Genomic DNA, 15,839 nt, shown 5'->3' on the forward strand with positions numbered 1-15,839 from the left:
AGGTAATATTTCAGTTTGGCAAGCTGTAGTTCTTTCTTGATCTATACCAAATACAATTCTAATCAATTAAGTTTGCTTCCTTTGATGATATTACTATATTGTTATCATGGTAAAAATACTGTTTTACAAAAAGATTTTGAAATAAAACAGCAATTTTGAAAATCTCATTTTAGTTTTTGTATTTTTTCTTGTGAAATGCTTGCTTAGTGTATTTAAGCCTCTTTTAGGTAGAAGACCACTCAATTCTTCTGACTCATGCTTCCTCCAAACTTTCTTCTACACTGGACTCTCCAATGGGTGTTATTTTCCCTCCTATGACACAACTTTTCTTTATGCGTAATCACTCTTGACTTGAAGGAGAATAAAGTTGACCTAGCAGAACAGCCTATTTACCAACTAGGCTATTTATACACAGGTTATTCCTATGTCCCTTAAGGTTATACAGTTAGTTTCAGAGCAGCAAGTCATTGCAACATGTTATGAGGAAAGATACTGAGGCAGCAGAATATAATCTATTATCTACTAAAAATAAGCAGTAAGAATTAACCTTTTGTTATTACAAAATTATAGTAAGTATTTTAATAGAATTTTTAAAATCATATTTTTTAGTATGAAAACACATTCTACATTGTGTTCCTAATTAAAACACAAGAAAATTTTTAGTTATAGTGATGAAGGCAGTTTGGTTTAATTAAAACAACTAAAATAAATATATATAGTGCACTGTCAAAACCTGGATGATGCCAATGATGGTGAGAGGGCAGGCAAACAAGCACTCTTGCACACTGCTATTCATGTCATGTTCCTGAGAGCAATTTGTGTCAAAATGCCTTGGACTCTTGCTTCTGACTCTTTGAGCCAATCCAGTGAGTTAAGCACTATTATTCCATTTTACAGATGAAGAAACTGAAATTCAGAGACTAAGTAACTTCCCTAGGTCATATGAAAAGTTAGCAGTGAAGCTGTGGTTCAAACTCAGTTACATAATGCAAAGCTTATGCCTAACCACACCCCACTAACCTCATTCAATACATGGTGTTTGTTTTCAGAAAGTATTCCCACATTAAAATAATATACAGCAGTTTAACATGTACAGGAGTATATGACATGAATATATGTCTGCAAAACTATAAAGATCAAAAGTTTAAGAACAGTATGATCTTAATTTTTTTAAAAATATAAGTATATAATGAAAAATAGGTATGTATGACAGATGTATATAGATGCACATCTTAAGAGACTAATGTGATCACAAGTAATTTTCTTCATTTTATCTGTCTTTCTTAAATTTTCTACCTTTGTATTAAAAGCTATCTTTTTAAAGATACTCAATCTCATTTCTCAAACTGTGACTCTGCAATTTAAAGACACAACCTGCTTTTATTTAAAAAGGTAAATAAAAATGAAAGATACATTAATTTTAAAATAGATCACCACAGTTCTCTAGGAGTCTGTCAATTTCTCCTTACTTTAAGTAAAAATGTTCTTATTTATTAAGGTTGCTTATGCTGGAATCATATAGCTAAAGGAAAGAACTACAGAGAAACCGGGCAGCAAGAACCCCTGGAGCTTCTCTTAACTGATCTTTCATCTCCAGTGTGAGCAGCATGACTCCACACTCTAATCCTCTTACCCTGCCTGAGTTTTACACTGTAACATGAAACCAGAATATGGTCCAAATCAGGGACTCCCATTAGTGAAAGAGTATAAAGAACTCATGTTTATTTACTGATAAAGATAAGGGTGGGAAAAACAAAGCTTTTGCTAACTTTCCCATGTTGATCTTCATTAGTAAGGCTATTCAGCATGTTTGTTCAGTTGACAGCTTCTTTCCATATGACTTACAAGGTGTTATTTTAACAGGAATGAAACTCACTGAGCAATGTGACTGACTGAGGAAGAGCCGGTTTAAGCAGATAGTAGCCTCCAGGTCTATCCTAGCAGAGGGAATATTCTTGTTGGATTTGTTGAAAAGCTCTGAGAGGAAGGAAGAGACATTAGTAAGAATTTCCCTCAGATAACACATTTTAGTTTAAAGAAATCCTGTTCAGTTATGTTCCCCAAATATCATATATGAGTAATTTAGAATGGAAGTTGGAAATTTTGCTTTTTTCAAGAAATTTTCAACTTTTTTCTGCCAAACATCACAATGTTATAATATAAACACGTATATATAATGACAAGGCAATTTTCTTCCTACTTTCTTTCTGAGTAAAGACTGGTTAAGTTCTAGCTCAATGATTACGGCAGAGCTGTCTAAAGTATCATATGTCCTTTCTACAAGTTAAAGTATTGACTGTATATATGTTTTTAATTTGAATTTTTATTGCATGTCTAACTATTATATGGACATCACAGATAATTTTGAGAAAGTACCAGGAAGTTCATTTCAATGAAGATGAAAAGACCCACAATCCCACTACTCAGAAAAAACCTGTAATATTAATAGTATATATTCTTCTTGAACTTGTTGCACATTAGCATATTAAGGGTTCTGAGCAGAAAAGAAGAGAATAATTTACCTTTGTTTCAAATAATGCTTCCCAAATTCCTTTGACTATGAATCCTTTGATGGTATAATACCTATTAGAAACCTGAAGAACTCAGGATCTAAGGAACATATTTTATGATTGCCACCTTAATGAATGTATCAATGTGCACAATCTTCAGCCATATTAGTAATCCAGAGTTAATCAAATTCAGAAACGTTCACTTTTCTACCTAAACTCACACTGAACTAAAATTGAATAATTTAATGATAAATATTTACTTCAGGTAAGGAACATGCATGGGAACTTTTATTATATGTGACTTGTAACTCAATAAAGCCTTTTTAAAAAAGAAACTAATAAGCTTGTGTTTCATGAAAACTGAGAAGTAGAATTACTCGAGGAATGCAAGATCAGAGCAAAGGAAGGATAGTTTTAAGGAATACTTTATTCTGGCAAAAGTGACTCACTATTCCCAAAAGGCAGGCTACATCTTCAGTTCCATAATGTCTCCCCAGATTGATATGATACATTTCTACCTCTTCCACCTTATCCTTTCAAACGTGCTGGCAATGCTTATAAATTAATCTGTTTAAGTCCTCCTGTAGTACTAAAGAGTGAATGCATATTCCGGAATAGAAGTGAACAGCAGCAGCCATAGTCTGAAAGAGTCCACTGTAAGTACAACATTTATTTTAAATTTCATGCTTTCCCTAGCAAATACATGTAAGAAAGAATTTTTTAAATGCAAAGAGTAAAAATATTAATTCCCAATAAAGAACAGTCTTAATTTCACAAAGGAATAACTGACAGGTAAAAAATTTTACCTATTTACCTGTGATTTCATATGCCTTAAAACACATCAAATATATCTTGCTTGAGAAGTAAAGCTCAAAACTAAATACCTCCCTTCTATTCTTATTATCGATTTCTAGAAGCAAAAGTTGGCAAGGTTGATAAATGCTAAATCAGAATCATACTCCAAGCATGCCTCCTAGGCTTGACATATGAAAAGATGATAGCATTTGCTGCCACAGACAGATTATACCAACTAAATGAATAACAATAGCTACTTTTAGTTTGTTTTATCTCCTGGTTCTCTGAGACATTTTTATCACCTACACAAAACAAATCTAAATAGAGATGATACTTTTTTAATACATAAGCTATTTATTAAACTATTATACTATTTAAAGCATTATTCTTCGAAGAGGCCATGAAATTACACCTTTCAAAATTTTTAGGTAAAACTCGTCAAGGGTAAGCAATTTTTTTAATGGCATGTACAATTTAGCAGCAAGAGAACATTTCTATAGAGACTTGCAGTTGGTTCAGACTCAGTTTCTGCTCATGCTATGCAGAGCATCCACGATGCTTTTATTATACTCTGCAATCTGCTTGGACACATTCTTCATAATCGACCGGTAATCACTCTCTTGACTCTTGGTTGCTATGACTAAGTACATGAGTTAAGAGGAACAATATCAATACAAATATTAATCTAATTCTGTCATGTGGAAAAGACCCAAATTACACTAGTATTTTTCTTACTGAAAACTGAAGATGGCACAAAAAAGCACAATTAGAATAGTTTCAAACAGTATTTTAACAGATTAAGCATCAAACCTAGAAGGTCTAACCCTAAAAGGCCAGGCCAAACTTGTTTCAAAAAAGGTCACCTATGGTATACAAACATTTTTAGAGTTAATATGTTATTCATCTCAATCTGGTCATAGAACAATTCAATGTTCAGAAGAACCACATTCTTTAGAGTACCACACAGAATTTCAGGCAAGTTTCTAGACGTCACTCTGCTTCAAAATCACCTACTTTGTGTCAGAGAAAACCAGAGTTCTGGACTTTAACCAATTGTGAATACAAATCTGCTTTTAAAATAAATTGCACGACCACTGGGAATAGAACCTTTAGCATCTCATCTGGAGGAAAGCTGGGTCCAAGCTGCCCTGAGAGGATGTTCAGTAGCATCCTAGAGAACCTATGCAACCAATGAGTTAGAATCTAGTTCTCTAATCAGAGTTGCTCTTGAATAGGTCAAAGAAGGGACTAGGAGACCACCTTTGGGGAAACGCTTCTTACACTCCACAACACCTGTTGTCAGTTGCTGCTTCCATCTATGATTACACAAAAAGATGAGCAAAAAGACTGAATGTAAGTACTATCTTGATAGAAATAAGATAGGACATAAGTACTATCTTGGTAGATGAGATTGAAGGTCAAATTTCTCATGACATTTCTTGGTTATCTCTCCCTTTGCTTCCCAGATATCTAAGGTACAGCATTATAAATAACAACAAATGACCATACATACACACATATACATATATATGGTTATATGTAATTCTCCCAACAAGTCTATGAGAAGGAAATATTAGCTGTATTTGAGATGATAACATTGCAGTTTAAACAGTTAAGTAAACTGTCCATAAACTATACGTAGTAGCATCAATATTTAAAATTAGATCTCCTGACTCTAAAATCTGAGTACTTAGTCACTATGCCACAATGTGGCTTTGTATGGTCTGCCTTCTATTAGTTACACACACACACACACACACACACGCACACACTATTGTAGAATGGAAACTGTCTTATTCATTTCCCACAGTTTAGCCAGTATTTTGTACATATTAGGTATTTTATGTTGAACTGAATATTATTTCAGTCTTTAAAGAAATTCCTAGAAAAAAAAAAACCCCTCAGTCAAGTCCATTTGCAGTTTTTTAAAGGATACATTCTTTCATCACAAAATTATTTTGCTCATGGTGTTGCCACTTCCTCTCCAAATTTGTGAGCTAAAAACACAAAAGAAAAATGTTCACCAGTGCCCATATTCAAAACAATTATACACTCCTTTGAGATATAAGAAAAAAACCCTCAATTTTAAATCTTTTCAACTCCTGCATTTTACAGAGATAAAGCCATGACAGACAAGAAATTTAGAAAAAGTTAAACAACAGTAAATATAATACTAAATAGAACGTTGAATTCAACAAGTTTACTCTGTTTACTTTAATTGGAACATATTTATTATACCAATGAACATACCAACTGAAAGACAATTTATATTTCCCTTCCCTAAAAGAACTTTAAAAAGAAGAATGGGACATGATAAGAATCTCTCCTTGAAATCTGAAGGTCTAATGCCATGAAAGTACTACATATTCTAACACTGTCAAAGGTTCAGCTATATAGGAGAAACTTCCTTATTTCCAGGGCTAAATTTCCTGTCTAATTTCACAAGCTGTGATAAGAGCAGAGCTGCAGTGTAAAGATTATAAGAGGGCTGGTAAAAAGCTGGCATTCTTACAATAATTTCTGCATCAACAGGAAGCTAATGTGGATATTATATTGACGGTTGCTTCCTCCAAAGACAATTTTACTGTTATAGAATTAAATTGTTTTTCTGATTTAATTAACCTTGCAACTCTGGGTTATGGTCTTTTTAAGATGCACATAGTTTTTTTCCTAAGCAAAGGAAAGTCTGAAAAATGAAACATTAAAATAATGTTCTGCCTGGATATTTCCAAGAAGTAATAATCATTTAAAAAAATCTGATAACTGAAACAGCATTCATATTTCTTCCTAAACTCAAGTTAAAATTATTTTCAGGGCATAAGTTCAGTATCAGAGTAGCATCTATCCCATTGTTTCCTCCAAGGAGATGAATCTAGATATTAGGATGAGTCATAACTAATTATATGAACTGTATGTGCTGTGAGTTAATGCTACGAAATCAGATCTAGCTTCCCCTGATAGAACCTTGAAGTTCAGATGGACTTAAGGAAGTAGTCAGCACTTTTGGACAATAAATCTCAAATAACCTTTTGCAAAGTCAAGTACCAAATTTTCCCTCTTTGTTTCATATAAAGGGGTGGCCTTCTTATTTTGCAGCAAACCTCTTAAGTGCTACATGAATAATGCTATAAAAGCAACTCTATGTCACATGGTCAAATTCCTTCTATACCATACATTTATTTATTTCAGTGATGTATTTAAACTTTGCCTTTAAACCCCCAAGGATGTCAAGAAGCACAAATCTCTTTTCTTCCTACAACTTCTTTTAAGTCTATCATGAGTTCTTTATACTATGCTTTGTATAACCCTGAAACATGTGACTTGCAAATATTTTCTCCCAAACTGCAAACTGCTTTTTCATTTTGTTGATTGTTTCATTTGCTGTGCAGAAACTTTTTAGTCTGATGTGGACCATTTATTTATTTTTGCCTTGGTTGCTTGTGCTTTTTGGTGTTAAAATAAAAACCTGTTGCCAAGACTAACGTCAAGGAGCTTTTTCCCTATGTTTTCTTCTAGGAGTTTTGCAGTTTGTTCCAATATAAATATGTTTAAATGATATCAAATAAATAACCACTCAAAAAAGGTCTGTTATGCCATGTTATTTATAGATGTCAAAGCCAGTTTTTAAGAAAATAACTTCAAAAAATAGGGAGACCAGGATTTGATTCAAACAACTGGGATTCATAAAAGGCAACCCATAATACAGAGAAGCATTATGAATTATGGTTTATGTTACAAATTCCTGTAGATGGGGTTAAGAATAAGATTAGCACTTAATGTGGGAATAAACAAGGTAGCCACGGACTGGCTCTAAGAAACTGTGTTTATCAAATGTTTTTCTCTTTAAATCATCTATTCAGTGAAAGAAGAGGGCCGAAATCCATATGAAGTATCAATGCTCTTTCCTATGAACCATAAGACAATGGCCTCATTAACTTTTTCTTAGGTTTACTTCTCCAGTATCCATTCCAACTCTAAACAGACAAGGATAAATTTGTTATTTACAAGACTATAAATAGGCTTATATATTATAAAGCAGAGACAGAGTAATTGACTAATAAATTTGAAACATGTAAATTAGTGATTTCTAAGTTTGTGGCAAACTCTGATGAGAGTCCATCCCTTTTATGAAGAATATAAGGTTTATCTTTTTTTAAAAGGTACATACAAAAAAAAAAAAAGGTACATACATACAAAGAAACAGCTGACATCCTAAAAATATCAAAAAAAGAGCTTGAAAACATTTAAGTAAGAAAAGAAATGCTTAAAGACTGTATGCATAGAATGATTTCATTATTTGTAAGAACAATATAATTAAGGATGTATAACTGCAAAGGAAAAAAGTTAACAGGATATTATACCAAAATGTTAATGACGGCTGTCTATCATGATCATGTTACCACATGAAGAAAAAATTTAATGCATTTAGCATTAATAAATCATAGCTGCAAATTGTTAACATAGACTAATTTGATGTGAGAATAACCAACCTTTATCAGACCATAATAACTGATTTTGTATATGACACGCATGCTTCATTTAATCCACCAAAAAATACTTATTGAACACTTATCATGTGCCAACCACTAACACAGTGCTGGGGAGAAAGTGAGGGACAGAGACTAGGCTTCTGCCCTTCAATCTGGAAGACCTCAGACCTTGTTGAGGTAATTATCAGCAGGATGTGTGATATTGAAAAAGGGTTTGCCTTTGCAACCTGAGTAAATCATCAGAAATGTAAATAAAGAAATTAAAGAATAGGACTGCTCTTCATAGCATTATTTGAACAGTTTTAAAATGAGAAATAATCAAAATGTCTTAACAGTTTAGAACTGAGTAAATCATGCTATAAAATTATGCTATATCCAAAGAGTCAAATATTATATAGAATCATATTTTTAAAAATTTACTGACAAGGGAAAGTATAGGTAATAATGAAAAACAAGTTTCCAAATAATAGGTACAATATAGTACCATTTCTATAAATATACAGAAATAATGTACACTTATGTATATGTATAAAGTGAATGTATTCATACCACATACATATAGACTAGAAATATCTATCCACATATGCATAAAGTCATCTCTTCTGGGTGGTGGGATACTAGTCATTATGGCTCATTTTCATTATCTGTGGCACTGATGTATTAGCAATGTTTCTGCATTTAAAACACTTTACTTTTGATATTTTTAAAAGCTATTATCATAATGGCTGTGTCCAGAATAGTGCCAAGCCTAGAGCTGGCCTTCAATATAGGTTTATAGAAGGCAGGAAAGCAGGAGTAAACTCATTCTGAGTGGAGACTGTACAGAATCTAGCTATCTTCAAAGCCAGAAAATCTGGTAGGTAAACAAAGCCGAATAAAAAAAAGGAATGGGTTGCTTTGAGGGTGAAAATACACATTAACAGGACATGCCAGATAATCTAAAACTAGAAACGAATTTCAGTCCTTTCTCCTTTTTTACCTGAGAATGTGTCTCGTTTTCTTGCAGCTGTGTTTTTAGTGTCTCACATTCTGTGTTTAGTTTCTCCATTACTTTTTTAAAGGCATTTCTGCGAGTTGATAATACTGTTCTCTCCTGATGTAACTTCTAGATAGATCCAAATGGAAGTAAACAAAAGGCTTTAGCAGGTATCTAGTAAATCAATAAAAATAGCATTTGACTTAAATAATATCAATAATATTCTAATAAAATCCTACCAAGGCTAGAAAACCTGTTTGTAAAAATATCCTTCTAACTATAATAAGCTAAATTGTGTTTGTGTTGTTTAGTCCCTAAGTTGTGTTCAACTCTCGCAACCCCATAAACTGTAGCCCACAAGGCTTCCCTGTCCATGGGATTTCCAGGCAAGAATACTGGAGTGGGTTGCCATTTCCTTCTCCAGGGGATCTTCCTGACCCAGGGATCAAACCTGAGTCTGGTGGGTCCTGACCGGTGGATTCTTTAAGCCGAGTCACTGAGGAAGTTCATAATAAGCCACATTAATATTAACAATATAAATAATAACTTATCAGGGCTGCCTTATGTGTTTGTACTCCACCAGATTTACTTTAAATTAATGTAAATAGCAATGAAAAGCCACTGAGAAGTCTTAAGTAGAGAAATATCCTAATCAAATTTGCATTTAACAAAGTTTATATTTGTTGAAGGGCTTCCCAGGTAGTGAAGTGGAAAAGAACCTGCCTGCCAATGCAGGAGATGAAAGAGATGCAACTTTGATCTCTGGGTTGGGAAGATCCCCTGGAGTAGGAAATGGCAACCTGCTACAGTATCTTACCTAGAAAATTGCATAGACAGAGGAGCCTGATGGTCTATAATCCATGGGGTCTCAGAGAGTCAGTAATGACTGAGGACACAATTATTATATTTGTTGAAGCACTCTATCCCTTGCTTTTCAATTTTTGTCTTTTGTTTTGAAACTTAAATCACTCTAAATTCCTACTTTGTATGTTAAACATTTTTATTTTTTCCTTATAAATCAAGTAATCAACTGAAAATAAACTTACAAAGTTTTAAAAACACATATATTATTAAATTTAATCAAGAAAAACAATTTGAATTACAATTTCATAGCATTGTTACCATTTACCTTTTTCTTTTCTTCACCTGATGATTTTAAAGCTGCCAAATCATTGTATGTCTCCAGATCAGTTATCATTTGCTTAATTTTGTTTTTTAGAGACTGTTGTTCCTCAGTCATTTTACTTTCCAGAAGCTCCATTTTTTGTAGATCCAACTGTAGCCTCTGACTATCTGAAATGCAGGAAAATTCAAATGCCATACTTAGTCGAAACTTTAGTTCTTTCCCGAAAGGAAATAAAATCACTAAAAATCATGGTTTACAAGAGTGTCTGCACCAAAAACATGTTCATTGTAACCATTAAGACAATATAAAATTTTTAAAAATTACTCACCCCCTAGGTAACCAACATAACCTGATATGTATTAATCACATTTGTGTCCATACTCATATAAACATAAAGAACACATATAGTTCTTTTTCTTACTTCATAATTAACATATAAGATCAATACTCATTATTTTTAGTATGTGCATGACATATATACACAGTTATGTGGGGGAAAAAAGCAAGTTATGAAACATTATGAGCAATATTTTATAATTACATATACAGTCAGCTCTCATTATTTGTGCTAGTTATATTCTGTAAAATCACTGTACACAGAGTTAGCAAGCATTTAACTCCTACAGGAAATACAGAGTTAGTTTCTGTGAGCCTCTGACAATATTTTTATCAAGAAACTAACATAACTTTGTTTTATGTATATTTCTCTTAAAATATACTTTATTTAATATATATTATTAATTTGTTAAGACTGAACTAAAGGTCAACCACGTAGAGGCATAGCTCTACGAAGGTTGTTCTAACAGACACATTTTCACTGTAAGGCATATCACAGCCTTCCGCTTAGAAACACTTGTCAACACTTCAGCACTATTCTTGGGGGCCATTTTAAAAAGCAAAAGCATGAACAAAAATACATAAAAATGTGATTTTAAAAAGTGACATTAAATAATGTACCATGAAAAGAATGCTTTTAAGTATGTGAACTAAAGCAAGAGGCATGGTGTTGCCTTATTCAACCTCCACTGAGAACTTGAGCATTCAAATTTTTCACCTCTGCATGTGTTCACAAAGGACCATGAAAGTACTACACATATGAATTTGGGGTTAAAAATTAATTTTAGTGAGAAAGTAAATTTACAAATACAGAATCCATGAATAATGATGACTGCACGTGTGTGTGTGTGTGTGTGTGTGTGTGTGTGGGTGGGTGTGGGTGTGTGGTGTGTAACTCTATGGCTGATTCATATCAATGTATGACAAAACCCACTGAAATGTTGTGAAGTAATTAGCCTCCAACTGAAAAAAAAAAAAAAAAAGAATTAAAAAAAAAAGAAAAAAAAAAAGCATTGAGCATCTACTATGTGCCAGGAGCTGATGGAAATCAAGAAAGACACTGTTTTCACTCAAGAAGCTATATTCTAGGGGTTAAATTAGAAAATAAAAGAAGCATTTACAATAAACTGGATAACTACTATGAAAAGATTACAGGATACAGGATACTTTTTACTATAAAAAGATAAAGGATATTGGTCAAAAGAATTCTCTACAGCTATGCCTTATAACTGTTGCCTTAAGCATCAGGAATCAGCCACACAAAGGAAAAAGTGAGTTTCCAGAGAAAATAATCATTATGTGCAAAAATGTCTAGAGGTAAGAAAGTATAGTATTTCTGAGCAAATAACAGATGTTTGGTATGCCTAGAACTCACAGTTTGAAATGGTTGGTGGTAGGAGATAAAATGGAAAAGTTGAAGGATCAGTTCATGAAGGGCTTAAGTCAAGATAGGGAACTGGGACTTTATGCTAAGGGCTATGGCAAGTCATCAATGAGTTTCAAATGAGAGAGTGACATGGTTAAATTTTAGAAAGTTCATTCTGGTTGCCACATGGACAGTGAATTGAAACAGCATAACTATGTGCAAGAAGACCAGTTGATTCAGTGATCTAGGCAAGAAATCTTATGCTGCTGAGAATTTGTTTTTTCATTAAACAATATTTATTAAATGCTTTCTATGTGCCAGGCAAATAGAAAGGCATGGAGGATATAGCAATGAACAAAGAACTTATAGTTCAGTGGAATAAGGCTATACATATGTTTGATAAAATATACAATTAGTGAAAGTGAAAGTCAACTCAGTTGTGTCCGACTCTTTGCGACCCCAAAGACTATACAGTTCATGGAATTCTCCAGGCCAGAATCCTGGATCGGGTAGCCTTTCCCTTCTCTAGAGGATCTTCCCAACCCAGGGATCGAACCCAGGTCTCCTGCATTGCAGGTGGATTCTTTACCAGCTGAGCCACAGGGGAAGCCCAAGAATACTGGAGTGGATAGCCTATCCCTTCTCCAGGGGAGCTTCCTGACCCAGGAATCGAACTGGGGTCTCCTGCCAGATAAAAATAATTGAAGAAACAAAGCAGAAGAGATCTGGAGGGACTAAGAAACATGAGGGATTTGGGATTAACAAACAGGCAATCGACCAAATACAGTGGTTGAGTGAGAGAAGTCAGTGCAGAATCCGATTTCCAACTTGAATAAATGAGTATACGGGAGGGTAGGCAGAAAGAGACACAAATTTTTGTCTGTAGGAGGGAGAGATGATACACTGAAGGTGATTTAGGATTTGTTGAGTTTGAGAAACCTCAAAAACATCCAAATAAAGATAAGTAAATATGCCCATATAGAGAAATACGGGTTGAAAGCCCAGAGAAAAATGTGAGATCAGAAGATAGTTTCTAAAACCACCAGCATAGACATGGCACCTGAAGCTATGGGAGTGGTTGAAATCATCAAGAGAAAAGGATTCATGACTGCACTTACAAAAATACCAAATTTTAAAAGGCTAAACATGAAGGATCCATATAGAATAAGAAGTGACCAAAGAAATAAAAGAAAAATCACAAGTCATGGGGAAAAAACATTTCAAGAATAAAGGAGTGGTTTGTAGTGCAGAATATTAGAGATTTTTTTTTTTTAAGATAGCAAAATATGTGTTGCATTTACTGACCAGGAGAACCTGGGTATATATCCCCTGAGAATAGATTTTTATAGAAAGAAATGGAACCAAGAATGAGATGATTTTAATAAATCTAGCTGTGAAACCTTTGAGAGAGAGGAATAGCTGGGCAGAGAACACTTGGGAAATGCTTTTTTTCCCCCAAGATGTGATAAAATACAGAAAAAAGACTAAAAGGATACCAAAATTTTAATAGTAATAAACTTTTGATAGTAGGATTATATTTTTAATTTTTATTTATGCTTGCTTATATCTCCTAAATCCTCTATAATGACTATGAATTACATTTATAACCAGAAAACTGTATTTTAAAAACTTCCATCTCATAGAATTAAATATTAATAATACCAACCTTCTCTATTTCAGAGACTTAACTTTGCGATGTTGGCTTTAAAAGTCTCTTTTTTAAAGGGAAAAGAAAGGTATAAAAGGAAACCAATATTACTGAGAACCTGGAACATGCCTGGCTTTATATATTATCTGATTTACTTTTCATAACAGCCCTGAGATGAGTTGGAGGGGGTAAATGTTATTATATAAGGAAACTACTGAAGGCAAAAGGAGAAAGGGGAGATAGAGGATGAGATGATTAGATAGCATCACCATCAATGGACATGAATTTGAGCAAATTCCTGGAGATATTGGAGGACAGGGGAGCCTGGCATGCTACAGTCCCTTGGGATGCAAAGAGTCATACATGAGTTAGCTACTGAATAAGAACAAAAAGCTTAGATAGGTAACTGCCCAAGGTCAACAACCAGTCAAGCTTTGGTGCTGAGTGATACTATCATCATCTTTATGAAATATTCATTTTTAAGATAAAAGATATCACTTTATGACCCAAAACGCCTGTATGAGCTACAGTGAGCTATGGAAACAGCAACAGTAATACCTGATTAATTTGCTATTTCAGGCTTCTTTCCCCAGGCATCATCCATTGTTCTGGAAATCTTATTCCAGCTAACTCAAAAACAGATACCAAAATGGAAGTGAAATATATGTCCTGTATATCAAGATGAAGAAACCTGAATTCAAACCTGCCTTAGCCAGTTTCCTCTCTCCTGTACTGCCAGAGACTGGCATGGGAATAATCTGATACATACTGTAGTTACTTATTTGCAGAGGCATACAGTGATACAGTTTCATTTTAGAATATTTTATCTTTCAGCTCAGTTCAGTTCAGTCACTCAGTCGTGTCCGACTCTTTGCGACTCCATGAATCGCAGCACGCCAGGCCTCCCTGTCCATCACCAGAGTTTACTCAAACCCATGTCCATTGAGTCGGTGATGCCATGCAGCCATCTCATCCTCTGTCGGCCCCTTCTCCTCCTGCCCCCAATCCCTCCCAGCATCAGGGTCTTTTCCAATAAGTCAACTCTTCACAGGAGGTGGCCAAATACTGGAGTTTCAACTTTAGCATCCATCCTTCCAGTGAACACCCAGGACTGATCTCCTTTAGGATGGACTGATTGGATCTCCTTGCAGTCCAAGGGACTCTCAAGAGTCTTCTCCAACACCACAGTTCAAAAGCATCAATTTTTCGGCGCTCAGCTTTCTTCACAGTCCAACTCTCACATCCATACATGACCACTGGAAAAACCATAGCCTTGACCAGACAGACCTTTGTTGGCAAAGTAATGTCTCTGCTTTTTAATATGCTATCTAGGTTGGTCATAACTTTCCTTCCAAGGAGCAAGCATCTTTTAATTTCATGGCTGCAATCTACAGTGATTTTGGAGCCCAAGAAAATAAAGTCTGACACTTGTTTCCACTGTCTCCCCATCTACTTTCCATGAAGTGATGGGACCAGATGCCATGATCTTAGTTTTCTGAATGTTGAGCTTTAAGCCAACTTTTTCACCCTCCTCTTTCACTTTCATCAAGAGGCTTTTTAGTTCCTCTTCACTTTCTGCCATAAGGGTGGTGTCATCTGCATATCTGAGGTTAACCTTGATATTGATATTTCTCCCAGCAATCTTGATTCCAGCTTGTGCTTCATCCAGCCCGGCTTTCTCATGATGTACTCTGCACATAAGTTAAACAAGCAGGGTGACAATATACAGCCTTGATGTACTCCTTTTCCTGTTGGGAACCAGTCTGTTGGTCCATGTCCAGTTCTAACTGTTGCTTCCTGACCTGCATACAGGTTTCTCAAGAGGCAGGTCAGGTGGTCTGGTATTCCCATCTCTTTCAGAATTTTCCACAGTTTATTGTGATCCACACAGTCGAAGGCTTTGGCATAGTCAATAAAGCAGAAATAGATGTTTTTCTGGCACTCTTGCTTTTTCGATGATCTAGCGGATGTTGGCAATTTGATCTCTAGTTCCTCTGCCTTTTCTAAAACCAGCTTGAACATCTGGAAGTTCATCTTTACTTTTGCTCTATTTTAAAGTAGGGATATGAATACCCCCCAAAAATATAGTGGTATTTCAGAGCTGTTGTTTAGTCGCTCAGTCGTGTCCGACTTTTTGCAGCCCTATGGACTGCAGCATGCCAGACTTCCCTGTCCTTCACCATCTCCCAGAGTTTGCTAAAACTCATGTCCACTGAGTTGGTGATGCCATCCAACCATCTCGTCCTCTGTTGTCCCCTTTTCCTGCCTTCAATCTTTCCCAGCATCAGGGTCTTTTCCAGTGAGTTGGCTCTTCGTATGAAGTGGCCAAAGAACTGGAGCTTCAGCTTCAGCATCAGTCCTTCCAATGAATATTCAGGACTGATTTCCTTTAGGATTGACTGTTTTCATCTCCTTGCAGTCCAAGGGACTCTCAAGAGTCTTCTCCAACACCACAGCTCAAAAGCATCAATCCTTCAGCACTCAGCCTTCTTTATGATCCAACTCTCACATCCATACATGACTACTGGAAAAACCATAGCTTTAACTAGACGGACCTTTGTCAGTAATGTCTCTGCTTTTTAATACACTATA

At 34.9% G+C, this 15,839-nt stretch overlaps 1 protein-coding gene across 5 annotated transcripts in view; it reads right to left on the minus strand.

Annotated features, from left to right (window-relative positions):
- Positions 1–2,914: 2,914 nt before the first annotated feature.
- The window catches only part of IFT74 (intraflagellar transport 74), a 96,967-nt gene continuing 84,042 nt past the window's right edge, over positions 2,915–15,839 (minus strand). For 3 of the 5 annotated variants that reach the window (XM_043890975.1, XM_043890974.1, XM_043890977.1), the window contains 4 exons: positions 9,901–10,064; positions 8,775–8,900; positions 5,242–5,302; positions 2,915–3,945 (listed from right to left, as the gene is read on the minus strand). In XM_043890975.1, coding sequence (XP_043746910.1) covers positions 3,827–3,945; positions 5,242–5,302; positions 8,775–8,900; positions 9,901–10,064 — 470 coding nt within the window. In that variant the 3' untranslated portion in view covers positions 2,915–3,826. Of the gene's footprint in view, positions 3,946–5,241; positions 5,303–8,774; positions 8,901–9,900; positions 10,065–15,839 lie in introns of those variants that run through there. The other 2 variants (XM_043890976.1, XR_006338577.1) reach the window with 2 other exon arrangements.

Source organism: Cervus elaphus, chromosome 29, assembly GCF_910594005.1.
Source record: "Cervus elaphus chromosome 29, mCerEla1.1, whole genome shotgun sequence".
NCBI classification, from domain to species: domain Eukaryota; kingdom Metazoa; phylum Chordata; class Mammalia; order Artiodactyla; family Cervidae; genus Cervus; species Cervus elaphus.